At 40.0% G+C, this 25,356-nt stretch overlaps 3 protein-coding genes across 4 annotated transcripts; 2 read left to right on the plus strand and 1 right to left on the minus strand.

The window, feature by feature from the left end:
* Positions 1 to 359: 359 nt before the first annotated feature.
* commd5 (COMM domain containing 5) lies at positions 360 to 4,751 on the minus strand. Its single transcript, XM_085419513.1, has 7 exons — positions 4,476 to 4,751; positions 4,031 to 4,191; positions 3,901 to 3,929; positions 3,735 to 3,785; positions 3,544 to 3,639; positions 3,208 to 3,283; positions 360 to 1,212 (listed from the first exon to the last, which is right to left on the minus strand). Exons 1-7 carry the CDS (start codon positions 4,597 to 4,599, stop codon positions 1,111 to 1,113), a joined length of 639 nt encoding a protein of 212 aa, XP_085275639.1. The 5' UTR covers positions 4,600 to 4,751; the 3' UTR covers positions 360 to 1,110.
* fam199x (family with sequence similarity 199, X-linked) lies at positions 4,686 to 19,084 on the plus strand. The gene is made up of 8 exons (XM_085419512.1): positions 4,686 to 4,825; positions 7,161 to 7,340; positions 11,199 to 11,418; positions 11,590 to 11,748; positions 12,191 to 12,352; positions 12,456 to 12,639; positions 12,775 to 12,878; positions 16,432 to 19,084. The coding sequence occupies exons 2-8, from the start codon at positions 7,174 to 7,176 to the stop codon at positions 16,603 to 16,605; spliced, it is 1,170 nt and encodes a 389-aa protein (XP_085275638.1). The 5' UTR covers positions 4,686 to 4,825; positions 7,161 to 7,173; the 3' UTR covers positions 16,606 to 19,084.
* Positions 19,085 to 22,052: 2,968 nt separating this feature from the next.
* Positions 22,053 to 25,130, plus strand: smim19 (small integral membrane protein 19). Of its 2 annotated transcripts, none has more exons than XM_085419525.1 (3): positions 22,053 to 22,326; positions 22,487 to 22,611; positions 22,805 to 23,731. In XM_085419525.1, the coding sequence occupies exons 1-3, from the start codon at positions 22,193 to 22,195 to the stop codon at positions 22,921 to 22,923; spliced, it is 378 nt and encodes a 125-aa protein (XP_085275651.1). In that variant the 5' UTR covers positions 22,053 to 22,192; the 3' UTR covers positions 22,924 to 23,731. The 2 variants fall into 2 exon arrangements, with proteins under 2 accessions (XP_085275651.1, XP_085275644.1); XM_085419518.1 differs by lacking the exon at positions 22,805 to 23,731 and adding an exon at positions 24,451 to 25,130 and having other exon boundaries at positions 22,057 to 22,326.
* Positions 25,131 to 25,356: the final 226 nt, after the last annotated feature.

Genomic DNA, 25,356 nt, shown 5'->3' on the forward strand with positions numbered 1-25,356 from the left:
GATCAATCCAGCAACTCATTCGTTTTATAGTCTAATATGAAGTTAAATGATCAAACTTACAAAGCTAAAGCAACTTCATATGTTACATCACGCATAATATTTTAGCCTAAATGCTTTGCTGCCTGCAGCAAACTTTAAAGACACGCCCACTCAGAACAACACCAAATTAACAGAAAAGCACAGACTAAAGCTGTACTTTCCTTCCTTCTGTGTTTCTTGATTGTGGTTAGTAATATTTTGTTTGCTTTTATAATACTTTCAAATTGGGACTATCCTATTATTCCCTCACCATACATTCGTTCACTTACATTCATGTTGTCATTGAAAGAATAGAAATAAGTAGAGTGAAATGATACCGAGTTCCATTTAATCTACAAAATAGCTGCAGTTAATCAAAAACATCAGTTTCATTCATGTAAAAAGATGTCACAAGAACACATAAGATTTCTTTGTAATACATTTCAATGACTTTCAGCATTTGAAGTTTACAGTTTATCATCTAACTCTTATTTCTGTGACACAGTTTGAATCTGAACAGATCAAACAGTCCTTACAAATTTAGTGACCGACAGATGTTATTACAGAAATGTGGTTCAACAGTGAGAAAAAAAAATCTCAATGTTATTTTGGAAAACAAACACAAACTTTTAGTTAAAAGAAAGTTACTTTTTACACTTATGGTTGCGCTTTTAGCCAAAAGACTTCTAAATAATTTTTTCGACCTCTTGTCACATGGAGTCCCAGAGGTGAGGGAACAAAACGTTCTGCTTCAAAGAGGAGCGTGTATCACATGACCAGCGTGCACGAGCGCCCACTTGACTTTTTTTGTATTTTGGCACAGGTGTGGGATTGCAGGACTTTCAAATGTGACACAAACGTCAAAGACTAATGCACAACGAGAACAAAAAACTTTATAGATTTTTAAATACACGGTAGGAGGTGAAGTGCTTGTCTCGAGTATGTTGGATGCCAACACCATCAGAGCATAAGATAATGACGTGCAGAGCGTTATCTTGCATAACATCGTATGAAAAAATGTAGAAAAGCTCCACTGAGTTTTAAAAACTGAGCAGAGATGAGTTAGCATAAACATCAGCTCCGGATGGTGTATTAGTTTTGGATCTTAAGAATGCTCCTCTTCTCCAGATCATTCATCTCTTTGAGAATCAAAGCAACGTTGTAACGAAGCTCCTGGAATTTAGACACAGGTACCTGGAAAAGACCACAGAACATTTAGCACACCCACAAAGTGTTCAGCATTAAAAATAAGCACACAGCCACATTCCACAGCTGTTTACTGTGTGTCTGAATGTCTAAAAATGCAAGAAATAGTCATTAAAGTCATTAAAAACCTGGATTTCTACCTAAAGGATGTAGATGGACTCCTTGCAAAATGCTGTGCTCTAATACTTAAGCCCAGAGTTTCATTTGCTGCCTCCCTAATTTCTGTCCCTGTCATCCCTGTGTTTAAGTCTCAAGCTGCGTGTGAGTCACCATCTGTTTGCAGCGGTCAGACTGCAAACAGACACAAGTGCTAATTAAGAAGAGTGTGCTGAAGAAGGAAGAAGTCATCTCGTCTGTTTGCTATTCATCCTCCCTTCACTTCCAGAGAAGCATGCGTCAGGTGGAGATGAGCTGCACCCATAAAGAAAAACTGCACATCGAATGTTGCTGCTGCTTATCTTCTAATTCTGCTTTAATCTGATTACGTAATCGCTGCACATCCGTAGTAGGCGTCCTCGTCCCTGCTTCTGCTCCGACCACACTGGTAGTCAGCTTTGAAAGCAGTTGTGGATTCTAGTTTGTCATTTTGAGGCTGATGCGGAGTATGGCGCCCCCTGCTGAATAAGACGTACTATAGCATTACACCGTGGCAGTGAGGCTGCCGCACATCCTGGTGGAGTGCATCTATTTATTCTTCATTTTTTCCTGTTTTAAAACTGACACTTTTGCATTTATGTGAATGGATATCAGGCTTTTTTTTTACTGTAGTTTTTTTTTCTGTAAGCTGATAAAAGAAAAAAATAAGACTCAGAAATGCAACTGTTTTTTTTTAGCATCTAACAAAACAATATTTGTAATAAGCACAAGCAAGCTGACTAGCACAGAAACAACACTGCAAACGTATCAGGGGCACTTGGTCAAGGACGGCTTGTAGGTTAGGCTGCCGTTAATAAACGTTACTTCCTCTGTAATCCTGTTATGCAATAACTGAAACAGACCTACATTAGCCCACTGGCTTACAACCAACATGTTTAACACTCTGTGTTAATCCAGGAATAACTACTATAGTGCACAACCATCATCAGTCATGTGGAGAAAAAAATCCATATGATGTTAACAGGTTTCTCAAAAGAAATTCATTCAATGGTTAGCTCATGAGAATGAACTCATTTCCAATGCATACTTTAAGTGTAGCTTTGCATGATTTACATTTAAAAGTAATCTTTATTTATCTGTGTACTAGGACTTTATGCAACCCAGTTCCCTTCCACTGTCTGGCACAGGGTCTCCCCCGTTTCAGGCCACCCTCTTGTTTAACTGATATTCTGGCTTCACCTTCATCCACCTTTAGCAGCAGGTGTGTGGGGCTGTTATGCTCACAGCCAGAACTGTGTCTGAGATGACCATATTAAGGATATCTTCGCTCACTGACATTAAGAGCCAACAGTTTTTACAAGGCTCTATGCAGGTCCTTGAAAAACTAAGTACATCCCATGATTCACCCTCGGGATTGCAATACCTTGACTCGTTTCTTTGTAGTTGTTCTGTTAGAGATTTGCTAATGCATAAGACATTTTCAGGAATTTAAAAGGTATTGTTAAATCCATCCATTTTCGTAAATACTTAAAGACAACCACTCATAATTATCCCTACAGCGAAATTAGTACTACCAATTAACCTAACAAGCATGTCAGTGCTAAGAGAGAATCCATGCAGGCACTTTGTCATGTTGGGAAGACAAAGAGGCGAGGAAACCGTCAACGTCTTCTGAACAACTATTACTTTCAACAAGACTCTTAAAAGCCAAAAGACCAAGAGAAAAAAACCCTCTGAACTGTGGTTTTATGCACAGAAATTTGGCATGTAGATCTATACTGTGGTACTGGTATCGTCATTAAAAGTAAATAAAATGAGAATAAGAAGGGGACTGTGGGTCAGAATGTATTGTGTGTACAATCAGGAACAGGTTACTTGTTTAAATACCTCAAAGCGTTGAAACCTCCCATCTGAAAGTTTCATCTGCATGAGAACAGAAGGCTGCAGCGCTCGGGCTAAAGAGCTGTTTCGACACAGAAAAGCAAAAACATCATCACAAAGTCTAAAGAGTAGGACTTTAAAATGAGTGCAGTAGAATCTTTTGTAATCTTTCACTAAACCCTTCTTCCTGACTTATTTCTATATTGCAAGTAAGAGACGGTGGTAAGAGATGGTATTGTTCCAGGAAAGCTTTAAAACACTGTGTTAGTAGGCAGTTAACCATTAACAAAGATTTCTTGCACATATTGCCATATTGTTTTTGCAGTTCGTTTAGTATGTTACCTTGTAGAAATGGCAACATCCACTCTCCATTTCAATTCTTCAAGTGTGGGGAGATGAGGATCCTTCTGAGAGGCGGCCGCTTCTAGAGCTGCACGGCTGAAAACACAAACAGCACAGGAAATAGAACCTGATTGTAGCACTGCTCTGAGATACCAATCCTGGACATGCCTGAGGTTGTAAAATCAACATACTGATTTCCAAAAACCACACTGGAGAAATCTGTGATGAAGTCTTCGGGTATTCTAATAAAAGAAGAAAAAACACAATAGAAATAACCTCTTCAGAATCTGGGGGGTGGGGTTGTGGAGATAATAAATGGAAACAAAGAGAGGTGTGGAAAAAAAATGATTCCCTCACCTTAGCTCCTTCAAATCTTCCTTAAAGGTCTAATCAATGCCCCATCAGGCACCACAGAAGAGGAATGAAGATGTTAGTTGAGAAGTCTGTTTCAGTGAATATAATTTCTAGTGCTTTAGCATCAGCTCACCTCCTGTTTAAGTAACGCTGTGGGGATGCGGATGGCCTCAGACAGCAGTCTGTGGATCCCAGCTACGATGTGACAGAGCCTCTCCTGCGGGATGACACTGCTCTCTGCTATGGACTTCATCCCCTCTGTGCAGTCCTTTCCCTCCAGGGCACTGACCACAGCTGGACAGGGAATCATTCACAGTCACATTAAATGCACTTATCCGGCATCTTCAACTGCTAACACTTGGTCCGAATATCAGCAGAAGATCTTATCACGACATAAACATCCTGGGAGGCTGAGGAGGTCACAACTCTACTGTGGATACTGTTATTGGTCCAGTTTCACAATAAACTTTACCAAAAGGCGTTCAGTTTTATTGTTTCAGGGTACGTATTCGAATAGACACAATATAATACGATTATTTAGTTCTTGCTATTTTTTTTCTGTTTTAGACTTTATTTACCTTTCAGTATTTTTCGGAACAACTCTTGGTCCACATCCTTCAAGTTTTTTGACAATGACTCGACTTCCGGTGGTATTCTGCCTCCCAGAAAGCTCAAAGAGTCCTTTGAATGGCTGGAAGACATGCCTCGGTGTTCACTAACATACAGAATTAACAGATAAAAAGATGAGAAATTGGTGTTAGAGAGGGATTTGTCTAGCTAGTTTTGTATTTGTGCGACAGCTTCCGCCTTCATGTCACATGACTCTCATTCCGCGGAGTCTCGCGGTGAGAGCTCAGCTCGTCGTTTAGAGGAAAACGGATTTGCAAATGGAGGCGATAGAAGTGGTCTCTTTTTGAACAACCAAAAGGTAGGATTTTTAATATCGATAGCTTCTTAGTTACAGCTTAGACCTGTTCACATAGCGTTCACACATGGCATTTGTTGGGAAATGGGAGTTTCAGATCGTTTTGTGTATTAGCAAACGCTACATAGATATTTCGGAGGATTAGCAGCAAGCTAAGGATGTTAGCTTGTGTTGTGATGTCAGAGGCTTATGCTCGCGTTTTCTAAACACGATACTGTTTATGTAAGTTCTACTCAAGCTAATGGAGCTGGCTTTATCAAAGCCTTTACATATATGTGTGCGAGCGCGCGCGCGCGCGCTTTTAACGCGTGGGGTTATGTTTACCGTAACTTGAAGTATTCAGGCTGTTTACCAGTTACTTTGAGTCTAAGCTGTGCCAAATAACAGAGCCAACAGTTGATTATGAGCTTTATTATTAGCACAGTTGCTAAGTAAAAAGCATTCATAGTAGGTAGCCCAACTAGTTTTTCCATTAAAGTAAATCGGTAGATGTTTCTTCTTACTGATGCTTGGACGAAAAACAGGTTTTCACCATTAGTGACTTTTTTTTAGTATCTGAACAATCAGAGTTAGATTTATTGACCAAGTACATGTACACATACAAGGGACAGAAGTCCGTTTTTTTTTCTTTGATCCCAGTATAAACAGATTAGACATGCACAGTACAAACAATAAAAAACGTGTGCAGTGGAGCAAATATGTTAGAATAAATTATATAATAATTTATTAACTCGAGAGATGAACCAGTATCACATCACAATTTGGCAAAGAAACAATTTTAAATTGTAGTCAAAGGAGCTTGCAAAGAAAAGCTCACCCGAAACTCTGGCTGATTGGGACCCACACCTTGGCTCAGACGATTAGAGAATCATCAGGGGGTCCTTTTGTCCCTCTGCGGGGGGACACTCCCACTAGGTTTTAATCTGGGACTCCCCACCATTTGGCCTTAGAACTGAAGAAGCTTCTCGAATGAGAGGTGAAACGTCTTCAAGTAACTTAAAGAAGTCCAGACACTTTTCTTTGCAAGCTCCTTTGACTACGATGACCTGGATGACTGAGAACCTTCACAGACAATTTTAAATTGTATCTTCAGGCACTTTGTTACTAGCAGCCTGTTACAAAAACATGAGCAGAACGCTAGTCAAAAACCTGGCATATCTCACAGTGTTTTAAGTAGAGATGGCACGATACCACTTTTTTTTAATGTCCGATACCGATATCATAAATTTGGATATCTGACGATACCGATATGAATCCGATATAGTGTGCTTTTTAATCAATAAAGCAGTTTTTTAATATCTTGCTGCATTTTGTATGAGTTCATACTCAAGTTCATACTAAAGCTATTTTGTTATACTTGTATGCAAAAAATACACTGCACCCAAAATATTTCATAGTTCAGCAGTACTGATCAATTTAATAAACTTAAATCCTCCATCCTTCCTATTCTGGTATTTTAACGAGTACTTAGCAGAAATATTAAACAACCTAACTAACAGGGTTGCCAACTCCCAGCAAAAAAAAAAGAAAAAAAAGAGATTTAATAGTTACTATATAAATAGTGGACTTCTATACATTTTACATCAGATTAACTTTGGGTGTAAGATTAAGATAATTATTTATTAAAAGCTAGACATTTAAAATGAGAATAAGAAAGAAAGGTATTTCTTTGTGCCCCCCTTTCCCCTGATTCGTTGAAGACGTCATTAATAAAAATATGTTGACGCGGAATTTTATCGTCGACGCGTCATATGCGAAAACGATGTAAACGTGTTTTTGTAACTGCAATACACTACAGGAAGTTATGGGGGCAGTATCGCTTATATGGTCTGGCCAGACTGCACGCAATACCAACGAAGAAGAACGTAGCTGCGATCCGCAAAACAAGTTAGCTTACCTGTCGGAAGCTTCTAAGAATAATTCTTGTGAAGCCAACACCATTTCAGTTTTGTTAGCTAATGAGTAAAATACGATAATAAAACATTAAACAGGAGTAACTACACTGTCTCTTAGTTTATTAATATTAGCTGTTATTCTGAATTGTATACACCTTCCACCTTGTGTATTTTTGATAAATATCGAACCGTGACACCAAAGTATTGTCAAATAATCGAGATCTCAATTTCAGTGAAAATAATCGTGATTATCATTTTTGCCATACTCGAGCAGCCCTAGTTGCACCCCTAATAAACAGTGGCATCAACAGTTGTGTTCACAAACAAGCCTTATGAAGGTTAACACATGTACAGTCCAGCATAACGACCTTGCATAATGTATTTATTTGAAGGTGTATTGAAACATAGCCCTGCCTATTTATTACCCTCCTCCTTTATTTCAGATACAGATTTACCATGTCTGAATCTTTGTATGAGAAGTTTTTGGCCCCGGAGGAGCCTTTCCCTCTCCTCTCCCAAAGGGCCAACCTGAGTGATGTGGGAACTCTGGATGTCAGCGATTTTGGCTGTCAGCTATCATCGTGTCATCGAACGGATCCTCTGCATCGCTTTCACAGTAACAGGCAAGTACAGAATGACTGTATTTGTGTTTGTACATGTATCTACTGTGCCTGTATACCCCTATTTTGGAGCTCTGTAGTGGTGTGGAGCCTACAGTGCTGAGGATACAGACCTGAATGACATCCCTGTTGCCTTTAACACTCTTGAGTTCAATTCGATTCAGTTTTATTTATACAACACCAAATCACAACAACAGTCCCCTCAAAGTGCTGCTACTGTAAAGTGTCTATTGTTAGCCCTCTATCTGTGTAAGAAGAGGAAATTCTAAGTGGCTTGCTAAGCTAGCAGCCAGTCTTGTTGCTGGGGGACTAGAGGAATCCCAGCAGTGAGAGGTTTCAGATTTTCACAGCTCATATTTACACCTCAGGTTTTTTTTTTAAAAAACTACAAAAACCCTTAAAGAGTAGACACAGGATCTTTAATGTTACTGTGTAACAATGATGGGATTTCAGATTAGATTAGATAGAACTTTATTAATCCCTCGGGTGGGTTCCTCTGGGAAATTCGATTTCCAAAAAAGCACAGCACCGACAGAAGTTACAGAGTTACAGAATATTATATATATATATATATATATACACACACACACACACACACACACACATATAAATACAGAGACAATATAAATAAAATATACGAAGGGGATGAATAGAATAAATAGGAATAAAAATAAAAATACAAGTGAATTGCACATTTCAAGTATTGAGGTCTATTGCACCGTTGACTATTTACAAAAGTATTGCACAAAAGGTATTGCACAGTGAGGTGAAGAGGCACTACAGCTTAGTTGTTCCCCCCTCCTTTGTCCTCCTGTTTCCCCTCCCTCTCCCCTCCAGAGAGGAGTTAAACAGTCTGATGGCGTGTGGGACAAAGGAGTTTTTAAGTCTGTTAGTTCTTGTCTTTGGGAGAAGCAACCTGTCACTGAACAGACTCTTCTGGTTGTTAATGGCCGTGTGCAGAGGATGCCTGGCATTGTCCATAATGTCCATCAGTTTCTTTAATGTCCTTTTCTCTGCCACTGTCACCAGAGTGTCCAGCTTCATGCCGACCACAGAGCTAGCCCTCCTGATCAGTTTCTCCAGCCTGGATGAGTCCTTCTTTGCTGTGCTGCTCCCCCAGCACACCACAGCATAGAAAAGTACTCCAGCAACCACTGACTGGTAAAACATCCTCAGGAGCTTCCTGCAGATGTTAAAAGACCTCAGCCTCCTGAGGAAGTACAGTCGGCTTTGGGCTTTTTTATACAGGTGCTCTGTGTTGCATGACCAGTCCAGTTTATTGTCCACCCACAGCCCGAGGTACTTGTACTTGTTGACCACCTCCACCTCCTCCCCCTCTATCTGAACCGGCAAATTACCACTCTTGGTGGTGCAAATTAATCCTTGGCTGATAGATAAAGTATCTGTTAGTTGTCACTCTTTTGGGACTATCCAGATTCTTTTCTAAAGGAAGTAAATGCATCAGATAAACTCTGTGTGCCACAGATGTGCATGAGTGGTATGCCCTGTAAATGCAGAAGAACTTTAAATTGGAACATCCTGTTGCCTGTTTCCAGTCTGCTTGGCAAATTGGAAGAGTTTTGTAACCGTATGTGGAAAGTTACAGATTATACTCCTCTGCAGCCAAAATGCTTCCACATAAATGCAGTCAAACTTGACTCATTTACTAATGCTAAACTTGTTTAAATTATTCTAATTGTTTAATTTGGAGTAGCTGCTAATTTTCTGACAGCACCTCTTCATAAACTACAGAGTTCACATATTTTTTATGAAATTTGCTGATATGAAGCATAAAATGCAATTTTCAGATTTCACATCATATGATGTTCTCTTGGATTAGACACATTCCCAGTAACAGGAATTCTATAATGCTGCAAAGTAAAGTTAAATCTTTTTTATGCATATTAAAAATTCACACAAGTAATATATATTTTTTAATTTGCATTTCATTCGCAATATGCCATTGAAAGTACTGTGACTCATAATGTGCACCAGTAAAATGTGTATAACCTAGGGCTGGGCGATATGACCCAAAATTCATATCTCGATATTTTTTAGCTGCATGGCGATATAAGATATATATCTCGATTTTTTTTTTTAAAGCCATAAGTTAAGAACAAAAAGAGAGTTCTTAGTCACACTGTGTCCCAGATGTCACACGGGCACTTTTATTTACATACAGCGTAGATATTACTCAAAAATAAATTATCAGCATTTATTAAATAATCATGGTCCATAAATAAAAGAAAACAATGTTGTTTTTGTGCATAACAAAAAGCTCACAATTGTGCAGTCAAAATGTAAACTAATAGACGCTGAGCATAATAACAAAGAGACAGATTTCACAGCTGCACCACGTCTCTGAACAGGTGCCATTTGTGGTCCTTATACACACACAGTACGTATCACTCCGCGAGGCTCCTCCTCTGTAGCCGTAATCCTCCGACAATCCATCAAGCGGTGCAGCTCCGTAGTTTAGCAAAGTCATATTAAAACATTTTTTGACAGATTGCTGAGCGCTGTGCACCACATAAAATCGGTTCGCGGTCAGTAAGCATAACCAGAATTCATACATAAGGCGCGCTGTCGATTTTTGAGAAAAGGAAAGGATTTTAGGCCGTGCAGCCCCTCCGGGCTGCATGTCGTTAGCGCGGTTAGCTCGTTAGTGCGGTTAGCTCGCTAACATGTTGACGCCGTCCAGCCCCACGCACGGTAACTCGCTAACGGAGATTTTCCGCTTTCATCTTGTCATTGCCTGCAGGTGAAGCTATGGGGGAGGGGGAGTTGGGTTCAGTGAAGGAGAGGCGAGGCCGAGTAACGTTGCGTATAGACAAAAGTGGACGAAAGAGAGGCAAACCTGCGGCTCCACAAGTATAATTATAACGTAACATAGACTATATCGATATAAACGATATTGTCACATCTTATATCTCGTATGAAAATATATCGATATCTTTAAAAAACTCGATATATCGCCCAGCCCTAGTATAACCTTTACATTTCCTCTACTGCTGTCCTGAATTGTTAAATGATGGAATAAGTCAATAGTCAGACATGTAGACATGTCTTAAAAGCAGAATGTCTACATATCATGACCTGTGCTCCATGTCAAAACTGATTCATGTGTTAGTGTGTTCTAGTACTAAAGTTGGAAAAGCACGAAAAACAGGGTACTTGTAATTTTTTTGTGCTTAAGAACACAGCAGCAGCATGTTCATTGCTCTTTGTATGGTTTATTTAGTGAGTCGCAAATGCACAACAGTGACGAGACACATCTAAAGTTTTACTGCTGTCCACTGCTTGGATGGTTAGTTCGGGGCTGGTGGGGCTGCTTTGACTTTCACGTTAAGTCTTCTCTATAATGAAGAAAGGTGAAATATCATATGAAGTGACCATAAACAGATGAAAAGACATAAGCTAACAGTTCATGATTAAAACTTAGGTTAACAGTGTGCATAGGTATAAAATGTTAAACATAAATATCTTGGAAATTGTAGCCAATCAATTATTTGAACTGTCATATTAGGATTTAGCAAATTAAACACAAACATAAGAAATAAAAGTGTTTTATCTCCAAATCAGACAGTAGCTGAAACATTGTTGCCAAGTGTTACAGCCTGAAACTGTGCAAAATAGTTTAATTATCACCTAGCAGTGGCTGCCAAGTGAACAACTGTTGGAGCAACGTTTTATTATCTTAATTTGAAGGCACAGGCGAACAAAGGTCCAGCTGTTCTGTAATCCTCCCCAAATCCTTCATCTGTGCTTTTCTTTTACCTTACTGGTCTAAAAAGAGAGAAGAGAACAACTTCTAGAAGTCACTTAAAAGATTAATTTTGATGTCCACTCTGTTCTCCTCAGGTGGAACCTTACTTCCTGTGGTACCAGTGTTGCCAGCTCTGAGTGTAGCGAGGAGCTCTTCTCCTCCGTCTCTGTGGGGGATCAAGACGACTGCTACTCCCTTCTGGACGACCAAGAACTCACATCGCTGGATTTGTTTCCTGAAGGCAGTGTTTGCAGTGACGTCTCCTCCTCTATCAGCACATACTGGGACTGGTCTGACAGTGAATTTGAGTGGCAGGTAGCTTATTAGTCGGTCTGATTTTTAATATTCTGTAGGTGCTCATGTTTAGTAGGAGTTGTAAGTCATTTGCACTTGTTGCTTTATCTGTATGAATGTGGAAAATGGCTTTCCTAAACAATCCTATCTTGTCATGTCCTAATCTAATTGTTTCCATTGTTGTTTTCCCAGTTACCAGGAAGTGACATTGCAAGTGGCAGTGATGTCCTCTCTGACATAATTCCAAGTGTGCCAAGTTCACCATGTTTGTTTTCCAAGAGGAAGCCGAAGCCCCACCCTCATCGCAACCTGGATGAGCTGCCTTGGAGTGCCATGACCAACGATGAACAAGTAAACAAAACAAGCTCGTTTTGTGCTGAGTGCTCAGAATTAGCATTAAAGCTAATGAGCCAGGTGTTTTCTGTCTTGCGTGGTTTTGTTTGTTGCAGTGTGTCGTCTATTATTTTTTCATTTGTTTGTCTATTTTTTTTAACCTGTAATACATTTCGATATACAGTCAGTTGAACTGGTGTGTTATTCCCCCAACCGGTCGTGCAGATGGCCCCGCCCCTCCCTGAGCCTGGTTCTGCTGAAGGTTTCTTCCTGTTAAAAGGGAGTTTTTCCTTCTCACTGTTGCCAAAGCGCTTGCTCATGCAGAGTCGTATGATAGTTGGGGTTTTCTTTGTATTATTGTAGCATCTTTACCTTACAATGTAAAGTGCCTTGAAGCAGCCATCGTTGTGATTTGATGCCATTTAAATAGAGCTGAATTGAATTGAATTTCCCCTTCTAGGTGGAGTACATTGAGTATCTGAGCCGGAAGGTCAGCACAGAGATGGGCCTGAGAGAGCAGCTCGACATCATCAAGATCATTGACCCCTGTGCTCAGATCTCTCCCACTGACAGCGAGTTCATCATCGAGCTCAACTGTCTCACCGATGAGAAGCTCAAACAGGTGAGCAGCAACAACAGCTTTGTAGCTGCTGCATATTGAGGAGCAGCGCTGTCGAGAGTTGTTCAGAAACTCCCCTTTTAATGGATCTGTGTGACGTCATTAGGTGCGTAACTACATCAGGGAGCACAGCCCCAGGCAGCGAGCCAGCAGCACCAGGGAGGGCTGGAAGAGGAGCAGCCACAGCAGTGCCAGTACAGGCGGCGTCAGCGGAGCCAGCAGCAGTAACGCCAGCATGGTCAGCTCTGCCAGCTCCTCCACTGGATCTACTGCCTCCAACTCTGTAGCAGGTACGATGCTGCCTGGTTTGACACGGCCACAGGAGTCTGTGCTTATGTTGGTACTTCCAGCTTTTGCCAAGATAAAATTGCTCCCCTGCATTCTGGTCTTGATGTTTCTAACAGTGTCTGTGCCTTGTGTTCCAGGGGGTACAGCCTCTGCCTGTAGTGGGAGCAGTGTTGCTAATATTAGCAGAGCTCACAGTGATGGAAATCTTTCCAGTGCTGCAGAACGCATACGAGACTCTAAAGTAAGAAAGATGAATGTTGAAAAATGAAAAACAGTTTTTGTTTTCTTGGTAAATATTTTGCTCTGCAGAGTCCGGGCCAGTGGTTATAATATATATCTCTGAAACACTGGAAGAACAGTTGCAGATCTTGATTGTTCTATACAGAAGGACATTTGGCGTTGTGTTAATAATTGTTACACATTTTCTGCCCTTGAAACTTGAGTGAGAGTTTTCTATTGACGAACGCTTGCTTGGAAGCCTTTCTTGGACTTATAACAGATGACCAAGTTGTTATCAGCACCGCTCCTCCCCTCACCCTCACACTGTGGTGTAGCAGCAGAGGAGACTGTGTGACTGTAATACCTGAGCGCAGAGGTGGGCAATTAATTTACCCAAGGGCCCACGTGAGAAACTGGGACTCTTGTGGAGGATCACTACAGGCGTATGAGTGTGGAGACTCTCACTGAATCTAAGGAAGTGAGGACTGTGGTTGGTGTGATTACGAGAAACCACTCAGCATTAGAGCAGGGTGATATGGCCAAAAATATTTATCACGATATATATTTGAAAATTTGCGATAACGATATAACTGACGATATAATGGATGCGAGACAAAATACAACTCCACAACATTACTAGCGCAAAAAGACAACCTTCCATTTATTTTCACTTAAACAAGAAGCTGGTTTTTATGTACATTAAAGCTTTATAAAAATGCAACAGTGCAAATGCAAATTCCTTGCTGAAAGTTTAACCAAAAGGCATTTCCAGTAGAAATGGGCTGACATGTCCTGAGCATAACCATGTATAATATCCACTGAAGTTAAAAAGAGGTGCTTTGCAACATTAAACTGCAGTGTGCAGTACGCATTTTTCGGACCATAAGGTGCACGGGATTATAAGGCACATTAAGCGAAACAAAGCAGTCAGATAAATCAAACTTTATTAAACTCATTCTTCTTGCTTCCTCCATTTCTGTACCATTGATTCCTTAATGTTGAATTCTCTGGCAGCTGCTCTATTCCCATGTTGTTGCAGTATATTAATGACTAACCTCGTATTATGGATGGATTATCTCAGTTGTTATGGATTATCTCAGTTGTTCTCCTGACTGAAGTTTGGTCCGTTTACAGCATCCTGCCATGCGATTGCATTTGTCTCTAACCATGAGGAACCTTCACGTTAACTTTTATAAGTGGAAAAAAGTTAGCGTTCATCCTCCAGCTTCACTGTTTATGTTATGCTAACATAGCTGTGTCGCTAGCGATCACGTAGCACATCATTATATACCAGCTAGCCCAACTTCAGTAACCCTACAAACGTCACTGCTGTTTAGTTTCCTGTCTTCATTTATGTTGGAAGTGATAGCAGAGCTGTACGTTTGATTTTTTTTTTCAGAAATCTCTCAGTCAGAACATGCTATATCATGCTTAGGTAACTAGCGAAACTAGCGAGCTAACTTCCGCTAGCTTCCTGCTAACTTCTAACTCCGTTAAATGTAATAACTTTTGTTTTCATGGATGCCTGGAAGTTAAACTTTATAGTTACACCTGGTAAAGCAGCAATGCTGATCGTTTTATTAAAGATGAAAGAATTTAGACAGTTTTTAACTCTAAGTGATGCTGCAGTGTTGTTTGACCTGAAGCATACGGAGTTTAGGACCCAGATTACTCCCAGATTTAAGAGCATCTTAGTCCGACAAATACGACAATAACAACGGCTGCTTGCATGTTCTGCAAAAAAATGTGCTTTGTTGTGTATCTGACGGACAAACACCAAACCAGTTCCACATCACTGAAGTTGCACCATTTTTACAAACCAATTCTGGTTCATCTGTTTCACTCAACAATCGGCCATGTGCGTATGAAAACAAAGGCACTGCGCATGCGCGTTTTACTCCCATTCTATCGCGAAATTTCATTTTCCTATCGTTGCCTAACATTATACCGGTATTACCGTGAACGGTATAATATGGCCCAGCCCTACCCTGCATTTCAGAACTAGACTTTTTTTTTTTCCTTTTCATGAACTTTGTCAGACAGCAGAGTTTACATTTCTTTAAACTGCTGTTAATTGCGACTTTAAATATTGACATCCACTGTGATCTAAAATAATTATGATCTAATGTGAACTGCTGAGGAAAAATAATTGATTCAGTGATTTAATCAGTTTGGTGAACTTTGCTGTGCTGTGTTAGAATAGAGCTCATCGCTTGAGTGATCTTTGATTGTTTTTTCTTCAGACACAAACACAGGAAGTCTCAGAGTGCAGTCTGAGTGTAATCAGGGGGCAGCATGATGGAGATCACACAGTAAAGAGAGAATAGATTCTCAATGGTTAGATTTTAGCCTGGATCAGCTGTAAGTTGGCTCGTTAGGATCTGTTAAGTCACAAGATGTAGGAAAGCATCACAAGACTAACAAGAATGTCTTTGCAGCCTTGTCTCTAAGCTTTGATCCTGAGGTGAATTGTGTGTTTTGTCTTGCGTTGTGTAACTGATAATATTTTCCAGTGCCAGTTCTGTTGCCATACTATGATTCCCACAGTTGTTCTCAACCAAAGAAAGTCTCAGTTCAGATCATTGGTATGTGCTTTGTCTCTAGCTTAAATATCTCTTTCATTGTTTGTGGAGTACACGTGAGCCTTTTCAGGATTAACAAATTGTAGAATAAGGTTCAGCTAACAAGAAAACTATTTGTAAACTGCAATCATTATTCTACTGATGGCCTGTAAAAAGAGTATCACCAGAAAATGGTTATCCCCGGAGAGCCCAAACATAAGTACATGGATGGAAATCACAATGGAAATCTATAACATGGAAAAGATAACAGCTTCTGCCAACCACAAGCTGGAGAAATTTACATCATACTGGGAAAACTGGGTCAAATATATCACGCCTCATAGGCCAGATTTTATTTTCACAAACCAATAACTGTGATGTATGAGAGTATATATTTATAGGATCACCCCCTACCAACACATCCATTTTGTTTGTTTGTTTGTTTGTTTGTTTTTGTTTTGTTTGTAGGTTTGTTGGTTTTGTTTGTTTTTCTTATTTCGGATTATGTGATTGTTTCAATTGTTTCTATAGTTGTAAATATTCTTTCTTTATGATTCGGATGTAAATTAAAATACTATTTCGGTATCTAAGGCAGATAACCTAAGCAAGAAGTATGCTTACATGATGTACATACTGTGAATGCCTGCTTTTGAAACCTTAATAAAAAATATATAAATTAAAAAAAAAAGTAAACTGCAATCATAAAACAGAAATCAGCCTTTTTTGGGGACATATGAGAGAGCAGGTTGTAGCTGACAGATGGTGGAGCTGGTGAAGCAGTGGCTGGATGTTCACAACAACAGCTGTGAGAATGTGCTTACACAGTTTTAGATGAAATGCTCTGATGGATTGTTGAGCTGTGAAATGCAAATTACTGAAAGGGTTGAAGTTGACTTGTATCCGTTTCTACAAAATGCTGTCACACTGCTGACGTCTGCTCATATCAGAGCATTTAGACCCACGATTTATTTATTGTTATTATTAACTCCTCTCTCCACACACCGTCTCTTCCAGAAACGTTCAAAGCAGCGAAAGCTTCAGCAGAAAGCCCTCCGCAAGCGACAGCTCAAAGAGCAGCGGCAGGCCCGAAAGGAGCGACTGAGCGGGCTGTTTCTGAACGAGGAGGTCCTGTCGCTACGGGTGACAGAGGAGGACGATCACGGAGACGACCTGGACATACTGATGTGACACCAGTGAATCAATCAGTGCTCCCTCTACGCCTGCTTTCACTCCACCTAGTCACTAGCATAGAGCTTATAGAACGTGCTAATCCACATCGCTGCATGCGTTAGCTCCGCATATGCTAACATGCTTAGAATGCTTTTTGTAAGAACAATGTGATGGCCAGTAATAGCTTCTTGCAGCATATAACTTAGCTCGACATATTGTTTGCTAATACTAGTGTTACCTGCTGGTGTGTAAATTGCTAAGTGCTGCAGTCACTACTGCTCTAGTTAATGTAGCAGTGATAAAGCACTGCTAATGCTTTAATAGCCACAGTCTCTCCTGCTTACAGCCAGAGGTTAGCGCTGCAGCTCCTTAGAAGATTGCAATTGAATTCACACTACTAATGATGATTATGGCATCTTAATGCAGGTAATAAGAGGTTTGCTTATAGATGCTGTAAGAGGATATATTCACTACTACCTGGCAGAAGGACAGATCAGACGAGAGAGGTGGACTTTGGCTACATTTGCTTCAGTGGGAGTGATGGCAAAGGCTTTATTCCCCACAGGGAGCTGGATCCAAGCTTTGGAGGATGATGTAATTTGATCTGCATACAAATATGTTCATAATCAGCAGGATGAATTGGTCTCGTCAGATTTAAAGTGCTCATACTTTTCTCCTTAACAGCCTCCTTTGAAGCTAATGTTAAAGTTAGCCATGTATGCGACACATTCTTTCACTTTTAAGTTCCTCTTAAATAGAAATATGGCCCAAATCCTGGAACAGCTGCAGTCTTGTGTGAAATAAGTCAGATATGTTTGCTACTGGAACATCAGGATTTTCAGCAGTGCTCAGCTGAACGATTCGGCTGGTTCACATTAGACTTTAATGTGCTCGATGGATTTTTTTTTTGGTTGTATTTAATGCTGCTTGGTGGAGCATTATATCGTTGTGTAACTGGAGTGAAGATTGGACTATAAACTAATCCTTTAAGGCAGCTGAGCAGCATTTTTCCTGGACTTTGATCTTTTATAGGTTTGAATAAAAGAAGGCAGATAACAGGCTAAAAGACGCAGAGATCCTTTAAGCATATTATGGGCAGTTTAACATGTCTGTAAACTTACTGTAAATATAATACCTCTCACACTGTGTCGACACATTCTTGATGCTGAATGAACTGCACATCGATGCACCCATTGTTGCCTTTAGGGGAAAACATGAATCCAAACTACGATGGTTTAGGTGTGGAAAATGCAGCGAGCTGGTCTGTCTTTCTCTCTGCTGAGCTTTGTGGTCCCATTTCACTTTTAAGGCTTAGAGGGAGCACTGAAACACTGCATGTTTCAATCGTTACCCACAGCGAATCACCGTGTGGACCAGAAACTAACAACTTGCATCATCGTTCGCAAACACCTGTTGAAATAGCTTACCTGTGTTGTAAATAAGCGATCGGTACCATCATATTTACTGCTTGTTTTCAAGGTTTCCTCTGTGATAACGTTTCTTTCCTTTTGGGAGTGTATGTAAATGATGGACATGGCAAACTAACTGGTCATTGGGGCTTGAATGCGTTGCTAGGTTGCTGCCGATCCCTTCAGATATTTTCAGTCATATTTTGATGTGTTTTGTTGTTTTCATCACTTTTATTTGGTCTTTTTTTTTTTGTTTTCTTGAACTCCTACTTGAATGTTTGACCCTCATTGTTTGTTTGAGTGATTTTGGGAATTGTGGACGTTTTATAGGATTTTAAAGACCACACTTTGCTCAGTGGCTGGTATGGTTTTGGAGCTATTCTTCAGCTTCTTATTTGAGCCGTCAACGTCGTTTCCAGAGATGTGCTCACTTTGCTCTGAAGATTCAAATCCCAGACAAAGTGCTGATGAAGCAGGACAGCGTTCTGTGGAACTACCGGGATGTTTTCGTTTTGCTCAGTTTTTTCTTGTTAACTTGTAGAAAAGATTTTTTTTCCACAGCTTCTCTGCTGTAACCTGATGAACCACTACAACTGTCGGCCTAAAAGCTGCCGTTTCTGATACTTGATGTGGACTGAGCCATGGCTCTTGTTTCTGTCTTGTGTATAAAATAATTGCAGCAGTCGGAGGAAAAACAGCTTTGTGTATTCTGTAGCAATGAATTAGTAAAACTCTATTTTGAAAAATGACATAATTTTGAAATAAAAATAAGTGATGCAACAGAGTAACTTCAGCAGATAAAATGCCATTAACTGCTGAAAATGAATGATATTAAACTTACAAACCTACACAGGATGTTTTGAAAGGGAAGCCCACTGTGGAGGTGTTATATTATATTACGCAAGTGAAAATGTTTTCATTGGCTACTAAAGCAAAGAGTGGATTTACATGCGTTAACTCCTGATTAACAAATGATTCTGGAACAGTGTTGTGTTTGAACAACAGGGTTGAAGGGAGACTGAGCAGTTCACTCGACGCTTCCTGTTTATTGTGAACTCGACAAATAAACATTCAGTGTTGCATCTTTTCTACACGTGTGCTTATTTTGACTTGCAACTTCTGTAGAGGAGAGCATGACTCATCAAGTTATTCATCAGTTTGCAAATTCCAAGCACTTTTTATTGAGCGCTAAATCACTGTGATTTTTATTTTCCACAATAATTAACAAAGGAAAGAACACTTTGGCTTTTCACAGCTCATCAGCTGCTCCTTTGTGTAGTAAGTTCAGGGTGGAGATTGAGATCTTTTGGAGGGAATCCCATCAAGAAGAGGGATCAATGGACTTCCCTGTTTTGCCCGGCCCCAGAGCTCACTGGAGGAAAATCTCTGCATTAAATTTTAGTGCATATTTGTAATAAATACCTTTTAATTAGGTTATTCCAAATAAACAAAATTTCATTATTCTGATCATGGTACAAAGTCAACCTATGAAAAGTTAAAAATGAAAACTAGTGTCTTTCAAATATTGTACACTCAGACTGGATTTCATACAAGCAACAAATTTTTTACCCCTCAGCCATGAAAGGCTCATGTTGTCACTCCGCCGGTGAGGTGGGTGTGTGGGAGGCGTGGACACTTAAGTTTGTGATAAATTGCAAATGAGGCGTTTGAAATTAATACCATACATGTATCTACTAAAAAAAAACCAAACAAACTCCAATGACTTCAAATGTCAGTGATGTCAGGTCAAGGTCAGAGGTCAGGTTTTCTGAAGATGCCAATGCGACGTCACATACATTCTGTCTGTGAAGTAGTCAGACTCGAACGTCAAGGAAGGTGGTAGGGAAGCAGACATTTCAGGTTTCCAAGGTGAGCAATTTATTTACAGTGAACTTAATTTAATGTAACTTAACAAAACTTCCTCCCCAAATAAACTCTATTAACAAACTGCAAATTAACACAGCTCACCTCTCCTGCATCTGGTAGAGACTGGCTTTAAATAGGGCCATCAATTTCCCTCCAATTGCCCAGCCAGTACCACTCACTCAACTGAGGCATCTAAAACTACACAGATGATCTAAAAACACAAAACCTCTACACACTTCTAACATGCACATTTACACAACTAAATGGCAGTATTAACGAAAGGAAAAACATTCAACAAATCCCTTTAAACCATAACACAAACAAAAGGAAGCATCTCTATGGAAAAAGAAACCCCTCCACTTGGTTTGACCTGCTGATGTCATATGTGACATCATCAGGACTTTAAAATGAGGAAATGCCAGGCAGGCGTTTCCTCACACCTGACCCTCATGAAGACTGAAAAGACAAGCAAAGTAAATATGAACAAATGACTTAATCTGTAACATAATAAAATATAAAGAAACATGTAACTGAGTATTTAGCTTAATTTGCAGAATGTTTGATTTGCCGGCAACAAAACGCTTACACAAACAAACCCGGGATAGTGAGTGAAGCAATGTTACTTGACAAATGGCAAAACATAGTAAATACATAGAAACGGAATAATGTGTACAATGTGCAAAAAAAAAAAAAAAAAAAGGTAAACACATATGGGACAAATGGAGAGCATTGCAACTGCTCCTCCACTTTGTCACACTGTCATCTACAGATCCGTATGCCCTAAAGTGCTTTTATGCTGATTGAGCCATGTTTATGATGCTAAAATTAAATTTTACTGAGTTGGTGCCGTGCAGCAGATTGGTTTAATTACAAATGGATAACTGATTTTACATGATTCAGTTAGATTTTATACATGTGAGACATATTAATCATCCCAGTTTACTTTGCATTTGTTTAACTCACTTAATGCTGCTGAGCAGCTTTTTCCAGAGGCTGAACAGGTCTGCTAACATTGTTGCCATTGTTATTTGTCAGTCTGTATATCCTCAGTTCTTTTCCTTGCCTCCCCTCCGGCCAGTCTGAGTCTCTCCCACCAAAGATAGGAGCAGAGGAGGTGAGGAAGGAGGTCAGTCAGCATCACTGTAGTGATGAGAGATGTTTACTTTGGAGTCAGTTAAAAGAAGTGCGGCACCTGGTATCTCTCATTGTTCCTTTTGAAAAGTTTACCATTCTGTAAAATGGAACGATATCCTTTGGATTTTTGCCACACTTTCAAACGGTGAAGACCAGAAAGTTGGATCACCATCCTGATCTTTTTGCTTTTTGTTTCCCTCTATACAGCAAAGGTAACAACCACTACAGAAACATACACCTGTGTGTCTCTTCTGTCCTCCAGATATATTTTATGAAACGGCATTCTGTAAGATGGCAAACTGACATACTTATTTGGTCTCAAGATTCAGAAAAGAGAGAAGGCAGGGCTGAAAAAATAAAAAACCCAACCCGTGACATCACATAAATGGATGAACAGATTGGAGGTTGGAAATCGGTGTGCTTTTACCTTTAGTAGTTCTCATTCATTATTTGCTTCCTCCTGTTGCAGTTGTGCTCATGAGTAAAATAACATATGTGGGTAAGATATAGCTTTTACTGATTTGCACATTTGGGGTGATGCTGACCTGATTTTCACCAAAATGAATCTGAATATATAGAACAATCATGCATAATGGACCTTCCATGACCTTCCAAGCTATATAGTTTGTCTTCCATATTTCCAACTATATCCATAATCACATACTGTGTATGCTACCATTGTATATAGTATTATCTTACTATTTTTCATTGATTGTACTTAATTGTATTTTTGTATTTCCTTCATATCTGTACCTGAGCTGAGGTGACGCAAAAAATTTCCCCGTTGTGGGATCAATAAAGTCTTATCTTATCTTACAAGTAAAAACAAATACACGCTTGTAAAGTTCCCTTCAGGAAGGACAAATAACAGGAAAGGACCCAAAAAACAACACAGAATAAAATAAAACATTTTGTGCTGTAATAATTAATTTAATTCTCCAATCAAACCTGCATCAATGAATTAATTTCAGAATTGATTTTTTTTTTACTGGGTTGATAAGATTTGGGACTGTAGGGGGCAGCAGTGCGTCTAAACCGGAAGGGGAGCAACGAAGAAAAGAGAACTGATGTGACGTAGTGTTTACACTACACAGTGGATTCGCGAGGACGTGTAGGCTAACGGGGCTAATTTAGAGGGTTTTGCTTCAAAATTGGATGTTTCTCCGTGTAGTTTGGTGGCAGTTTCCGCATTTTCCATGGGCGCTCACGGAGTTTTGGGAAACGAGCCCGACTCCATAGACTACTCTGTGCACGAAGCGTGGAACGAGGCCACGAATGTCTACCTGCTGGTGATCCTGGTCAGCTTCGGCCTGCTCATGTACGCCAGAAAGTAAGGACGCGTTTCTTAACCTTACCTCATAACGACTGTAAATAACTGGTTTGGCAGGTTAACATGTTACAGGTCAAACCGTGTGCTCGTTGATGATGTTCCCCTAGTTGTTTGCGGATAACGAGCACAGACTGACGCTGTTTGTTTACGTACGCTTTAGAAACAAGAGGAAGATCATGCGCATCTTCACTCTGCCTCCCACCGCGGGCAGCAGCCCGGAGCCCAACTTCTACGACAGCCTGCAGAAGGTCCGCCTGCGACAGCAGCTGGAGATGTACTCTCTGGGTGAGGATGCATGTGGGCTGATGTGGATTGCAGTGAAACTCGATTTGACGCTACAGTACTGTGCAAAAGTCTTGACCCGCTTCTAATTTCCTCTTACTTTACCAGGAAGATGGGAAATAAGGGTCGGGTCTGGGTTTTCCCCTTTTCTTTTACATACTCTTCATACTTTTCTCTCCCTCTTCTACTTGTCAAGATTCAAGGACCCACTCCACACCACGCCGAGATACGCCATGTTTTCAGCTAACCTCTCTGTGGGAATCGCCTTGTTGTTGCAAAAATACTATTTTACGCCGACCACACTGTTATTTGTAACCTTTTTTTTTCAGCTAAAGAAATGAAAACAAGGATGCTCCTAACACAGATACAATTAAAATTTGGTTCTTTGCCAAGTGGAGTCATCCATGAGTAAGATGCCTTTTTATATGCTTGGATCATTCGTAGGTCAGTGTTAAGTCGCTTAACAAAAAAATGAATAAATAAATACACGATATGGTACAAAGACTGGACCAATGCAAGTGATGTCCAAGGAATAGTGTTTTAATTGGTCAAAACAACTTTAAGAAATTACAAGAAATTGTCTCCATTGAAGCAAAACGGTAGGTGGCTCAAGACTTTTGCACAGTACTGTAGATGCTGCCTTTATTGAACTAAAATAAGGTTGCACAGCAAGTCAGTGAATATTGTGTGGCAAAGCCTTTAACATTACACTGGGTTGTGCTTGCTGGTGAGGCTATGGCTGGACGAAGCCAGACGGAGGTTTGATATTGAGTTGTTGTTTTTTTTTGTTGTTTTTTTGTGTGTGTGTGACTGTTTTTCAGCCTTAGAGGTTTTGTTTTCCAGGTAAAACCTCTGCGATCATGCCTCCCCTACTTGTCTACAGTGAGCCTCTGTAGCACGTGCGTAATTCTAAAACACACCCCAGAGTTTAGATTCTATTGAGCTGAGCAGACTCATTTTATTGATTTATTGATTAGCATTCAAATATCTCACTGAATACAGAATAAAGATCTACCACAAAGCAAGAAAGCACGAGACAAGGCTAATCAAAAGGTATTGGCTGAATATGCTTATTACGCCAACCCTTTTAACAAAAGATCTTTCAGCATGCAGCTCATGTACACACATACATGTGTGTGCTTATATCTACATATATATTCGTATCTGTAAATGAAAATATATGTAGTGTGTATATATTGTTTTTTTGTTTTATATGTCTGAAACAAATAAAGATACAATACAATACAATGTACAAAACAAAAACTTTCCACCTTAGATAAGTAACTATATTAAATTAAATGTCATTAATATAATCAAAGCAAAACAACCAAGAGTTTCAGTGTTATTATTTTGCTCTTTTCATTCTTGATTTATAATTTTTCTAATACTCTATTTTTAAACAACGAAAATAAACTGCACCTGTTCCACCAGTTAACTCCTCTAACAGAAACACTCTGCTTTATCTTTGTCCTTATGTTTTTTTTTTTTGTTGTTGTTTTTTTAAAGAAATCTGTTCCCCTTAAGTCGTATTTACCAAACAAAGAGCAAAAAAGTAACCTGAAATCACTGTAGTGTGAAACCAGATACTAACGTAGTCGAGCCTGTGTGTGCTGGCTCAGTGTGGGCTGCGTTAGATGGGGAAAAGTGGGGATTTTTTTTTTAAACTGAGTTATCTGGTGGCTCTTTTGTGTAATGTTTTCCTTCACATTAATAAAGACATTAATTCAACATTTCAAAATGGTGCATAAAACATTCACAAGAGTGTGGAAAGCCTGCTGGACGACCTGTAGATCTTCTGCTTATTGTAGTAACTCTCCGTCTGTCTCATGTCTCGCCTTCTAGCCAGGAAGTTTGAGCAGCAGCAGCAGCAACAACATCAGCAGGGCCAGTCAGACAGTGTGCAGCTCTCCATGGAGTGAGAGCCCGTCTTCAAGCTTCTCCTGCCCGTGGATATGAAAGGACTGGGATGGTTGCAGAGTTTGTGTAAAAAGAATCTGCACCCATCCTTGCTGCTTCATTCACCGTCTGACGTTTCATTTGTGCACGTGGAGCTGCTCCACAGCTACAAAACAAAGCTGTGGATGCTTTTGTACAGCTGGCAGCTAGCAGGTGTGCTGTCTCACACAACAGTGACACTAAGCAGGTGTGACGAGCTAAAGCTGGAACTGCAGCGTTCGACACTGACACAGGCTGTACATGGTTCATCCCATTTCTTCTTTTTCCCAGATGTGTGCAGAGAAAAGATTCTTAAATGTGAAGATGAAGGCACATAAACCTGAAGTTAGTAGTTAGATTATTTGTAAATGCATCATCTGGATCTCTGTGGGTTTTGTTTTGAAATAGCTGCTTCAGTTCACGTATATAAAGATTTTTCCTTCTAGCATTGAGCTTAAGACAGCACAGATTCACTGTGGAAAGTCCTGTTAAAAAAAAAAAAAAAGTAACACGATTCTCGGGTCAAATGAGTCGTTTGTCTGAAACAGGCTGTTGGTACAGCTCCTCAGTTCATCCACTGAAATAAACTCTCTCTGCCAGCTTTCATCCGATTGGCTGCCCCTCATAAACTAAAAACAGCATGAGGATGGCGCTTTGGCGCTCACAGCCAGAGGTGTGATGTCATAAGAAAGAGAAAGGGCTCTTGAGGAATCCAGAAAGATTACCATATTAGGTGTGTCCCCTCTCTGACATCATACAGAGCCATGAGTAGAAAAGCCTGCTTGAAAGTGTTTAAAGCAGCCTGAAGCTCTT

This window comes from Rhamphochromis longiceps, linkage group LG2 (genome assembly GCF_057381845.1).
Source record: "Rhamphochromis longiceps isolate RC_006_pf linkage group LG2, R_longiceps_female_GT1.1, whole genome shotgun sequence".
NCBI lineage: Eukaryota > Metazoa > Chordata > Actinopteri > Cichliformes > Cichlidae > Rhamphochromis > Rhamphochromis longiceps.

Coding starts and splice junctions, on each gene's coding strand:
- commd5 (XM_085419513.1), bottom strand. CDS start 4,599: ATGTCTTCCAGCCATTCAAAGGACTCTTTGAGCTTTCTGGGAGGCAGA. Junction 3,786..3,900: donor GAAGATTTGAAGGAGCTAAG/GTGAGGGAATCA, acceptor TTCTTTTATTAG/AATACCCGAAGACTTCATCA. Junction 3,640..3,734: donor AGTGTGGTTTTTGGAAATCA/GTATGTTGATTT, acceptor TTGTGTTTTCAG/CCGTGCAGCTCTAGAAGCGG.
- fam199x (XM_085419512.1), top strand. CDS start 7,174: ATGTCTGAATCTTTGTATGAGAAGTTTTTGGCCCCGGAGGAGCCTTTC. Junction 7,341..11,198: donor CATCGCTTTCACAGTAACAG/GCAAGTACAGAA, acceptor TGTTCTCCTCAG/GTGGAACCTTACTTCCTGTG. Junction 12,879..16,431: donor AACGCATACGAGACTCTAAA/GTAAGAAAGATG, acceptor CGTCTCTTCCAG/AAACGTTCAAAGCAGCGAAA.
- smim19 (XM_085419525.1), top strand. CDS start 22,193: ATGGGCGCTCACGGAGTTTTGGGAAACGAGCCCGACTCCATAGACTAC. Junction 22,327..22,486: donor CTGCTCATGTACGCCAGAAA/GTAAGGACGCGT, acceptor CGTACGCTTTAG/AAACAAGAGGAAGATCATGC. Junction 22,612..22,804: donor GCTGGAGATGTACTCTCTGG/GTGAGGATGCAT, acceptor CTACTTGTCAAG/ATTCAAGGACCCACTCCACA.